General features: G+C 40.4%; 1 protein-coding gene across 1 annotated transcript in view; it reads right to left on the reverse strand.

Annotated features, from left to right (window-relative positions):
- Nucleotides 1–12375, reverse strand: part of itga9 (integrin, alpha 9) — a 385198-nt gene that overhangs the window by 91078 nt on the left and 281745 nt on the right. Inside the window, exon 20 of the mRNA XM_072571044.1 lies at nt 8279–8358. Within this exon, the coding sequence (XP_072427145.1) occupies nt 8279–8358 (80 nt within the window). The remainder of the gene's footprint in view (nt 1–8278; nt 8359–12375) is intronic.

Here is a 12375-nt window from a genome sequence, read left to right on the forward strand (position 1 = left end):
ATTGCCCATAGTGTTAGGCACATTAGTCAGAGGGATATGGGTCTGGGTGGGTTACACTTTAGAGGGTCAGTGTGGCCTCGTAGGGCCAAATGTCCTGTTTCCACACTGTAGGGAATCTAATCTAATACAATTTTCCAACCAGCTCCTACAATAAAGCATCATTCCCTTGTCAATTAAGATCAATCGCTAAATTATGGAAAATGTGGATTGTTTCCCATATCTTGAAAACCTCTTGACAAATGCAGATGTAGACATTAAAATTCTTTATCATTATAATGTGCCACTTCGCCATCAGTCAAATAAAGAAAAAGTATTTAAGATCCAAGATCTTAAACTGACAGTAAAGTCATGGTTTACTGGATAGCAGTGATGCCACATTCCTATTGCTTTGGAAACATGGACAATGTACAAAATGCACCTCAAAGTACTCAAGAAGAGCTATCAGCAGTGCCTCATAACATCCGCTAAATTCTGGGGCAAAGACATGTCATAGAACAGCAACCTCTTCTCTCAAGCATTGAGCTGCTAATCCCTGAAAACCAGCACTGCTGAGCAGGACATGCCCTTCCTGTACCTGAGATCACTCTTTAAATAGTTCCTCTATTGAGCTCAGCTATGGCAGGAGAATGTCAGGAGAACACAGCATGGTGACACAGTGGTTAGCACTGCTGCCTCACAGCGCCATAGACCCGGGTTCAATTCCTGCCTCAGGTAACTGACTGTGTGGAGTTTGCATATTCTCCCCGTGTCTACGTGGGTTTCCTCTGGGTGCTCCAGTTTCCTCCCAAAGTCCAAAAATGTGCAGGTTATGTGAATTGGCCATGCTAAATTGCCCATAGTGTTAGGTGCAGGGGTAAATATAGGGGAATGGGTCTGGGTGGGTGCGCTTCGGCGGGTTGGTGTGGACTTGTTGGGCCGAAGGGCCTGTTTCCACACTGTACATAATCTAATCTAATCTAGAACAGAGGAAACACTTTAGGAATCAACTCATGAGAGACCTTGGCTTGTGACCAACCAAAATGGAGAAGATTTATTCTATTAGGTATCCAACACAAACTGACTTCTTCAGAACGGTGCTGAAATAAAGTCAAGGTATCAGAGGGATCACACAAACTCCTAACACCTCATCTAATCAACCCTTTAAGCACCACCTGTTTCCCCACGTGGCAGAGTCCACAGATTGCACATTGGATTTATCTGGCCATCTCAGACCTATTGCACTTGATTGGAAACAAGTTATCCTTAGTCCAAAGGAACAGCCAAAGGAGACTGAGCCAGTTCTGTATTTTAGATACAATAATAAACCAAGGCTCTGTGTGCACTCTCATGTGAAATAAAACATTCCTCACTATTATTCTCCTGTATTGGAGATCTCCAGGTATGATGACATATATTCATTTCTCAAGAAAAAAGATTAAAGACTGACAGACTGAAAACTCCATTCATTACTTAAGTTCATTAATAGGTCACATAGTAGCCTGCAGCATATTTCTGTGTTAAACCACAAACTAAATTATTATTCAGAGCATCACAAAGCAGCAACAGATACTATTTAGCCCATCTCTTTCGAAGAGCTATCTAATTAACCACTGCTTGCTTTTATCACATGAGCTGAAATGGTTCTCAATCTGCTTCAGCACCCTTTCAGGAGTGTATTCCAGATCTTTATCGCTCACTACTTTGAAAAACTCAATTCCCCTTTCATTTTTTGCCTATAGTATTAAAAACAGGGTCCTCTAATTAATGACCCTTGAACCATTGCAAACAGTTTCTACTGGCATTATCAAAAATCTTCATAATTTTGAAGCGTTGTATTAAATCTCGATTTATTCTTCAATGACCTAGGGAGAAAAATCTAAGCTTAACTGATTGTCCTCATCACTGATGTCACTCAAGGGAGTTTGTGGCCTAGTGGTTTATTGCTAGTTTATTAACCCAGTTAATGTTCTGGGCCTTGAGTTCGAATCCTGCCATGGCAGATGATAGAATTTGAATTCAATAAAAATCTGGACTGAAGAACCTAATGATCACCATGTCAGAAACGATAACAATGTCAGAAACGACATCCGGTTCACCAATGGCCTTTATGGAAGGAAACTGCCATCCTTTTCTGGTTGTGCATTTTTATGACTCCAGACCCACAGCAATGTAGCTGACTCCTCACTGCCCTCTGAGCATTTAGACATTGGCAATTAATGCTGGCCTAGCCGGTGATGCTCACATTCCGTAAATGAAGACAAAGAAGTTCTAATAAACCCCCACTGCACCCTGCCCAAAACCTAGAAATCCTTCCAAAACATTGGACACGAGACTCCAGCTAAAGTCTAACCAGTCACACAGAAAGATTTAACATAACTTGTCCTATTATAATCAGGGCACAATCATAACAAACATTAACCATCAGAAGCTAAAAAGTACAGCAGTCATTCTGTGTAACTTGACCCCATCAGTCGACTATCAGTGGTATTCCAGTGACAGTCAGCTATAACTCTTTATGAGCCATGAATGTGGCTTTCACTTTTGAACTGGGTTGTTTCTCTTTCAAAGGCCTTCTATAGTTGGAAAAGGGATGAGAATCGGCAGACAGACGTTAGAGACGAGGAAGGAGATGAACAAGATGGATCTCACAGATAATGAGTATTAGTATTAGGACAGCTATATTCTGGATGGTATGGAATTTGTTGAGTGCAATTGGATCTGCACACATCCAGTCAAGTGGGGAATATTTCATGACACTGGGTTTGACATGACATAGCTGAGCTTTGTCATGGATAAGGAGAGCTTTCTTTTTCATTATCCAGCATATTGTGTTATTGTCACTTGTTTGGTTCCATTTAGGCCCTCTAACCTGCATCCCTAACATCCTCCCACCTCCCCCACTACTTTTTCCATCTTTTTGCTTAACACAATGCCAATTCATGCCTGTTACCCTCCATCACAGGCATCTCAGACCCTACATGTCAACTCACGGCCCTTCCATGCTGATTGATGTAATATACACTACGTACTGAACCAAAGAGCCCTAAAGTAACAATAACATGTGTGAAACTACACACTGCCCATGACATTCGTGAAAAAGATTGAGGGGGCTCCTGTTAAAGATGTATAAGATTATGAGAGACATGGACAGAGTGAATAGAAAGTAGATGTTCTCTTTGGTTGAAGGGTCAATAATAAGGAGGCATAATTTTAAAGTGAAAGGCAGGAGGTTTAGAGAGAATTGAGGAAAAGCCTTTTTACCCAGAGGGTAGTGGGGATCTGGAATGCACTGCCTGTGATGGTGGTTAAGGCAGGAAACCTCACAACCTTTAGAATTGGCAGACAAGCATTGAAGTGTCATAACATTCAATGCTATGGGCTTAGCGTGGGAAAATGGGACTGGTGTAGGTAGTAGTGTACCTATGGCAGTACAGACTTAATGGGCCAAAGGCTGTCTTCTATACTGTATGTTTCTATGAAAAAAAGCACTTACAGTTTTTAAAAAAACAATATTCATACAACTGCATAAACTTTCACACAGAATACCAAAATGCAAATAATGAAGTTGATACCACTTGATACCACTTAACCTTGAAGTCATCGTTTAAGTCATACTAAGCACAGGGGAAGATGGCTGTGGTGGCTGGGGGACAATTATCCAATCCCAGGATATTTTTGCAGGGAGTCATTAGTAGTATCCCAGGTCCAATCATCTTTGGCTACTTTATCAATGACCTATCCACAATCATATGGTCCGAAATGATACTTCTTGCAGATGATTGCATCATATTGTGTTCTGGTCTCCAAATTTGAGGAGAGACATTCTGGCTATTGAGGGAGTGCAGCGTAGGTTCACGAGGTCAATTCCTGCTATGGCGGGATTACCTTATACTGAAAGACTGAAGCAACTGGGCTTGTATACCCTTGAGTTTAGAAGACTGAGAGGGGATCTGATTGAGACATATAAGATTATGAAAGGATTGGACACTCTGGCAGCAGGAAACATGTTTCCGCTGATGGGTGAGTGCCGAACCAGAGGACACAGTTTAAAAATACGGGGTAGACCATTTAGGACAGAGATGAGGAGAAACTTCTTCACCCAGAGAATGGTGGCTATGTGGAATGCTCTGCCCCAGAGGGCAGTGGAGGCCCAGTCTCTGGATTCATTTAAGAAAGAGTTGGATAGAGCTCTCAAAGATAGTGGAATCAAGGGTTATGGAGACAAGGCAGGAAGAGGATACTGATTAGGAATGATCAGCTATGATCATATTGAATGGCGGTGCAGGCTCGAAGGGCTGAATGGCCTACTCCTGCACCTATTGTCTATTGTCTACTGTCCTCAGATACTGAAGCAGTTCATATTCATATGCAGCAAAACATGGACAACCTCCAGGCTTCGACTAATAAGTGGTAAGTAACATGTGCTTTGGTAATGATAACCTCAAATATAAGTGGATCTAACCCTTGCCCCTTAACATTCAATGGAATTACTATTGCTGAATCGGTCATTATCAACATCCAGGGCATTACCATTGATCAAAAACTGAACCATTCACTGAAGTGAACCAATTATATAAACTGTGGCTACAAGAGTAGGTCAGAGATTACAAACTCTACAGTGAGTAACTCAGTCTAAATCCCTAATGCCTGTCCACTAATAACAAGACACAAATCCAAAGTCTAATGAAATATTCTCTACTTGACTGGATGCATGCAGATCCACTCAACAAACTCCATATCATCCAGAATATAGCTGTCCTCTTAATTAGCTTTGCATCCACCTATTTAACATTCACTCTCTCCACCATGAATGCACAATGACAGCAATGTGTACTGCAACAACTCACCAAGGCTCCTTCAATAGCACTTGCCAAAGCTGCAACCTTTGTCATCTAGGACAAGGGCATCAGTTACAAGTTCGTCCCCAAGCCACACATCATCCTGCTTTGGAACTATTTTACCATTGTTCCTTGATTGTTACAAGTTCAAAATCCGGGAACTTCTTTCCTAAAAGTCCAATAGATGTACCTACATGCTAAAAAATGCAGTGGTTAAAAAAAGGAGATCATCATCACCTTCTCAAGGGTAATTAGGATGGATAATAAATGTTGGCCCCAGCCAGCCATACCTATATCCCACAAATTTAAAAGAAACTTGTACAAAAAAACAAACAATTGAAAAAAATAGAATACAAAAAAACTTATTATAACCTCATACAGACTCCGATTATCAAAGTCAACACTTTTTTTGTATGTATGGGAATAAACGCAATCATTTTATGCTTTGAACCAAGCCTTATGTATGCTTGGCAAGATACGACATGTACAGAGCCAATGAACTCTTGTGTGACAATGGAAGGTAAAGAATTGCTTAGAAAACACCCATTCATAAGTTTGTCTAAAAATAAACTGCTGTCCCTATAACTGATAAAAATGTGAATCATCCAGACATTTACAGTATCAATAACTGAAGCCATTAGCATGTGCACCACTTTATCTTGTGCAAATAAATATCAGCCATTTATAAAAGAGAATAAAGTTTTAAAAATGCTCATTATTACATCACAAAATTGTCAGCCATCTTGGAGTCTGTGTTGTCGAATTCCTTATGCAATTGTTTTATGTTAGTGTGGGCTTTCCACGAAGCCAACTGATAGCTTTAATGGTGGAAGAATCAAGAACAGTGCACAGATTTAATTGGCAAAAGCTGCAATGGCAGCATATCAGGGAGCAAGATGTTAGGAACTGGAGTGCACTCTCTGACAATGGTGGAAGTGGGTTCAATTGAAGCATTCAAGAGGGAATTTGCAGGGATACAGATGGGAGAGTGGTATAAGGTCGACTGCACCTTCAGAGGGCCAGCACTGACAGCTTTTGTGCTGAAACTATTCTATGATTCATTCCTCTTCACTATGACCTTGTCCCTTTGTAGTTCACTGCCCCATATTTCATTTCTGTCACTTTTCTTCATTTCTGTTTACGTTGCTTCTTCACCCATGCCCTATTCTATCACCAGAAATGCCTTCAGTTTCAAATTCCTTCTGCTCTTGCATCTTTATCTTTAACACATTCCTGGTTTCTCAGTTCCAATTTTGATGACTGAGCCTTCAACTATCATGGTCCCATCTCAGATGAATTCATTAATTCCTTCTTCTACTGTCTCATCTTCCCTTAAAATGCCACTTCAAAATCTCCCTCTTCAATCATGTCTTCAGTCTCTGCTGCTAATTCTTATTCTACTATTGATTGACATGTTACTGTCCCCTTTGAGATTTTTATTGTTCACGTGATGTGATATAAATGCAAATTGTAGCATTAGGTAAAATGTGTTGTTTCTTTGTAAATGAAACACCTGGTTTATAGCGAAGAAATGACACTGGGCAACTTTTGGGTGGTAACAATGACACTGGCAGAGATACACTTGCCTATTGGCTTAATCATGTCATTTTCTTCCAGTTACTCAGAATGACAGGAAAAAACAAGTTGTGCAGGGAGTTTACTCAACTATCAAATGTTCTTTAATTACACATCCTTCAGATCTGAATGTGAATTTGATTAAAGCACAATTTTCTAAAATTAACCTATAAATGAGAAATTGTCATCACATTAACCTGGAAGTATAAGTGTTTGTTAACAAATATCATCAAAATTATATTTGTTATAATTATAATTTATATAATTAGAAAATGCTTGGATGAGCACTGAAGTGTCATTACATTCAATACTATGGGCTTAGCGTGGAAAAGTGGGACTAGTGTAGGTAGTACTATATTACTACTTAAAAATACTAATTGCAAAGAATATAACAAAGTTTTGTGTATAAGGGAAGAGAGTAGCAAATCTAAAATCCAAATTTTGCTTTTCTGACTGAGTGATGGAGGAAAAGTTAATCCAATAGTAGAAGACATCTTCCACCTCGTCATTGAGTCTCAGTGTCATCAGGAGCTAAAAAAGCCTGTGTTATTCACTGAGATGATGCACTCTAGATCATCTTTACTCGCAACGGAAAACATGCTTCATCTTGGATTTTTGCAAGTTCCGTTAAGTCGACATGATCTAGTGACTGACTCTTCTGTAAGTGAAATCAGTTTCCCTGTACTTTATCAGAAGCTTTTATGAATCTGAACACCTCTATTAAATCTCCTTTAACTTGTGCTACTCTCAGCTTCTCTAGTTTCCTGAAATCACCAAATTTCTCATCCTTACTATCATCCCTTAAACCTGCTCTGCACTCTAAAATTTGGTACTGACCTAAGCTCAAAATTCAAGCAGCTCGTAATTTATAAATGTTTTGCACAATTTTATTACTTTTAAATGCCAAAAGTCTATTTATATTGATTACATTTGGATCCCATATGTTTTTTCAAAAGCCTATCAACTTGCTTATCACCATCACTAAGATTTCTACACATAAACTCCAAGTGTCTCCATTGTTATTAGATTAGAGTCCCTTCAGTATGGAAACAGGCCCTTCAGCCCAACAAGTCTATACTGACCCTCCGAAGAGTAACCCACCCAGACCCATTCCCCTACCCTATATTTATCCCTTATTAATGCACCCAACACAACAGGCAATTCACCCGACCTGCACATCTTTGGATTGTGGGAGGAAACCAGAGCACCTAGAGGAAACCCACGCAGACACGGGGAGAATGTCCACAAAGACAGTTGCCCAAGGTGGGAATCGAACCTGGGTCCCTGGCACTTTGAGGCAGCCGTGCTAACCACTGAGCCACTATGCCACTCAATTCTGCCTTCAGAATTGTACTATTCAAACTGCATGTTCTGATAGAGTCATAGAGATGTACAGCTCAGAAACAGACCCTTTGGTCTAACTCATCCATGCCAACCAGATATCCTAAATTAATCTATCCCTCTTTCTCTCTTCCAATGAGAGATATTTCACAATCCACTTCATGTAATTTCAACCTCCATGTGTCTGCCCGAATGACCTATCTTGCTATTTCGTCTATTGTTTGTATCACTGTTTATTATGTTTCTAATTTTCATGTCACTTCTGCCTTTAAACCCCCAAGTCATAACAACAAGTATTACAAAAAACCACCAATGTCATGCAGACCACAGGAAATCACTATTGTATAATTCTCTCCATTCAGTAAAACAGCCATTCACCAATACAAAGAATGTAAAAGATAGTAAAAGCTGAAGGCAAAAACAGTATTTCAAATGAAATTGTCTTGCTTATTTGACATCAAATAACCAGACAATCTAAATGCTGAGGGTATAAAATAATAAACCTAAGTCATTCAATGATTTCTCACTTCCACAGTGAGCCTTACCTTTGTGTTGTAACTGTGAACTCCAAACTCTCCTGCTCCCCAGACAGGTGACTTGTGTCAAAAATAATGCTGAATTCATGCTATAGGGTAAAAAAAAAGATTTGCAGATGAATGAATGAAGTCACACAATCAGAATGTAAGATGACTGGAGGTGCTGAGTGCAACACGTGTTCATTTCTGTTGATGCATTACATTGTAAGATAGATACAGAGACACGTCTGCTATCTAGTTACCCCAGGCATTTTAATGAGCTGTCGCTGTTGACCTTTATCATAGATCCAAGGCAGCTCTGTTAAACAATCTATAACTTTATCTAATCTAATACAATCTAATGGATTCCTCGGCCCCAAATTTAACTGAAAGCATAAACAACATTTGCAATGCCTTCAATGGGATCTTATACTCCATAACTACCTGATTAAGGTGCACTGCTCCAAATGCTAGTGCTTCCAAATAAACCCATTGGACTATAACCTGGTGTTATGTAATTTTTAACTTCAATAGGACACATCCCATGGTAATGACTTGTCACATGGATGCCTGTGAGTTCAAAGCACAATGATAAATAAACTTTTTTTTTATTAATCAATAGTACATAGAGAGAATAAATTGACATAAAAATAAATACAAGATGAAAAGGTATTTATTCCCTCAATGATTTGAAAACTCTGATAAACATACATGAAACTTTACACATGACCTGCTCCGAGGATGGTCAGTGTACATGCCTTCAGCTGATAACACATGCTAATCTGACCAAAGAACAGTGCTGTTTTAGTTCAGTTTGCCATCTCAAAGGTTAGATAGCAGATAATCTTACAGAAGAAAAATGTTACAGTAAATACAATATACTTGAAGTGATAGATATATTGTGAGTTGTTTTACACTTCCTGTTGCTTAGTTTGAATTTCCAGGTGGCCAAAGCTGAAGAGGACAGAGGAAGCAGCCTTGGGATTTGGGAAGGTTGGTGGGAAGTAGAGGGTGAGAAAAAGCGCATGGTAGCAAAGAAGGAGTTAGAAAAAGAAAGGAAAGAAAACAGTCTTGAAAGTTATGTAGAGATTTGGACAAAAGAGGAACGTGATTATGTGATATGTTTGTATCTGCAGCTGATTCATTTATAAGGTCGCCTGTTGACTTTCTACTTCAGCCTTTACCATACCTTGTCCGTTAACATCAACTTTTGGAAAATAGTGAGTTGACTACCACAGAAACAGAAAATTGCAGCTTTACAATTCATGCAGCCTATAAATGATATCACTGCAATAAGCCAAATTTCTAACTGAACAGGGCCCTTCTTCCTCACCAGATCGGATATAAAATTAGTTTGTTGCTTTCTTTTTTAAGACTATAAATAGAATTGCCCTTATTTTCCTCTCTTCACTTTGCAACAATGGCTTTTGAAGAGAAAATGTAATCCCAATACACAATTACAGGACCAGCTGCACAATCCTTGACCCTTCCCGAATGTGAGCCATAAGACATTCAGTTATCAACATTCAGTGTGATTCAGGACATATACTTAATATTGAAAACAACAAATGCTGGAGATCACAGCATGCATGGAGAGAGAGCAAGTTTTCATTTCGAGTCTAAATGACCCTTCATCAGAGCTGACGAGAAGTGTGGAAGGGCAGCATTCATGCTATTGTTAGGGGTGCGGGTGGTGGTGGTGAAGTGTAGAGTGCTGGGGAAGAAACAGATCAATGATGTGTCTAATCGCCAGACAACAACGAACTGACAGTCCCACTTGGGTAGGGGAAGGGACACCAAAACAGTTTGTCTATGTGCTAAAAAATAGTTTTGGGAGTTGCAGCCATTTCTATATCCAATCCATCTATACAGGTGGTTTTGGGATAATGTGCATTTTGGCTATAATGTCATTGAAGAATTAGTTTTAAAAACGCTTCACTTCATTTGTAATGGCACGATTCCAGCAGAGTTTGGTTTGTGCGCTTCATTGTGCACATGTGCGATGTCAGCTACTGACAGATCATCTTCCTTACATTTTTTAAATGTAGTGGGTTAAGTTTACTTTTGTTAATAAATATGATTTCAACCTTATTTAGGCTGGGCTATAGGTTATATTAGAATATTGGGTGATTTTTGAGCGATCGTGAATGATATATTTTGCTGGTCAACCCCATCCCCACTTTTCCCCTCGGCCCCATTATTTCTATTAAGTGATTTTCTATTAAGTGAGGTTTCTCTAGAAGCAACTACGGCATTATAGGAGAACTACCTGCACCTCCATTCCCCACCAGGATGGTCTGCCAACTTTTGACTTCTTCCTTGGTGAGAGGCCTGAACAATATCTAACCACCACTACTCTTTTCCATTTGGCTAAACTTGATCTCTCATTGAACAATTTCTCCTTTAATTCATCTCACTTCTAGCAATTCAAAGGAGTTGCAACGGGCACCCACATGGATCCCAGTTATGCCTAATCTTTAGGTGGTTCTTTAGTCCAGCCCTATACTGGCCCCCTTCCACAACTCTTTTCTCGATACACCAATGACTGTTTCCATGCCACTTCATGCTCCCACCAAGACCACCCCTCTATAGCTTTCACATCATCAATTTCCGACACTTCCCTTCCTTGCCTTGACCTCTCTGTCTCCACTTCAGGGAATAAACTGTCCACTGCTACCCACTGGCCCACATAGCTACTTCACAACAGCTTGTCACACCCCACATCCTGCAAGGACTCCAGCCCATTCTCCCAGTTCCTTCGTCTAAGTCGTATCTGTTCAGGTGATGCCACTTTCTAAAACAATGCTGCTGACATGGTTTGCTTCTTCCACAATCATGGCTTTCTGCCCACTGTAGTTGACAGGACCCTCAACCACACCTGAACTATGGTTGAGTACTTCACCCTTGCCTCTTCCCATCACAACAGTGTGATCAAGTCCCCTTTGTCTTCACTTTTCATCCTACATGCCTCCATAATTAAAGGATAATTCTCTGCCATTTTAGGCAACTCTCGCAGAACGCCACCGCCAAACACATATTCCCCTCACCCCTCCGTCAGCATTTCGCGGAGATCGTTTCCTCCTGGACATCTTAGTCCATTCATAGACAATTAACACCATCGCCCCCTTCCCATGTAACCACAAAAAATGCAACACCTGCCCCTTCATCTCCTCCCTGTGCATCATCCAAGAACCTAAACAGTCTTTCCAAGTGAAACAGCTTTTCACCTGCATTTCCTACAATCTTGTCTATTGTATTCGCTGCACCAAATGTGGCTTATTCTACATTGGAGAAACCAAACGCAGACTGGGTGACCGCTTTGCAGAACACCTCCGGTCTATGCGTGAGTATGACCCCACTTCCTGTCGTTGATCATTTTAACACAGCGTCCTGCTCACATGCCCATATGTCTATCCTTGGTATGCTGCACTGTTCCAGTGAATCACAGTGCAAACTGGAGGAATAAAATTGCATCTTCAGACTAGGCACTTTACAACCTTCTGGGCTGAATATTGAGTTCAACACCTTCAAATTGTGAACCCACTCCCATTCCTTCCCTTTCCTTTAGCTTTGCTTGTTACATTCTCTGTCACCATGTCCTCTTTTCCAAAGCCCCTCCACTGCCAAACCCAGTGGGACTGTCTGTCCTTTCAAGTCTGGCAATTAGATACACGACTGTTCTACCATTCTCCCTTTCCAATCACTTAATCTGAACTTCAACATCCTTTCTCCTGCAGCACTCTACACTCCAATTTCACTCCCCACCACCAACTACAGCATAAATGCTGTCCCCTCTACACTTCATATCAGCTCTGACGAAGAGTCTAGATTCAAAACATTGGCTTGTTCTCTCTCAATGGATGCTGCTTGACCGCTGTCAGCTTCAGCACTTCTTGTTTGTAGTACATTTGTTCCCAACTAATATACTTAAATTGCTGGACATGGAATATTCAAGTCGAAAGTGAGCATTGCAGATGCTGGAGATCAGAGTCAAGATTAGAGTGGTGCTGGAAAAGCACAGCAGCTCAGGCAGCATCTGAGGAGCATGAAAATCAATGTTTCAGGCAAAAGCCCTTCATCAGCCAATTTTCCTGCTCCTCAGATGCTGCCTGACCTGCTGTGCTTTT

Source organism: Chiloscyllium punctatum, chromosome 5, assembly GCF_047496795.1.
Source record: "Chiloscyllium punctatum isolate Juve2018m chromosome 5, sChiPun1.3, whole genome shotgun sequence".
In the NCBI taxonomy this organism is placed as follows: domain Eukaryota; kingdom Metazoa; phylum Chordata; class Chondrichthyes; order Orectolobiformes; family Hemiscylliidae; genus Chiloscyllium; species Chiloscyllium punctatum.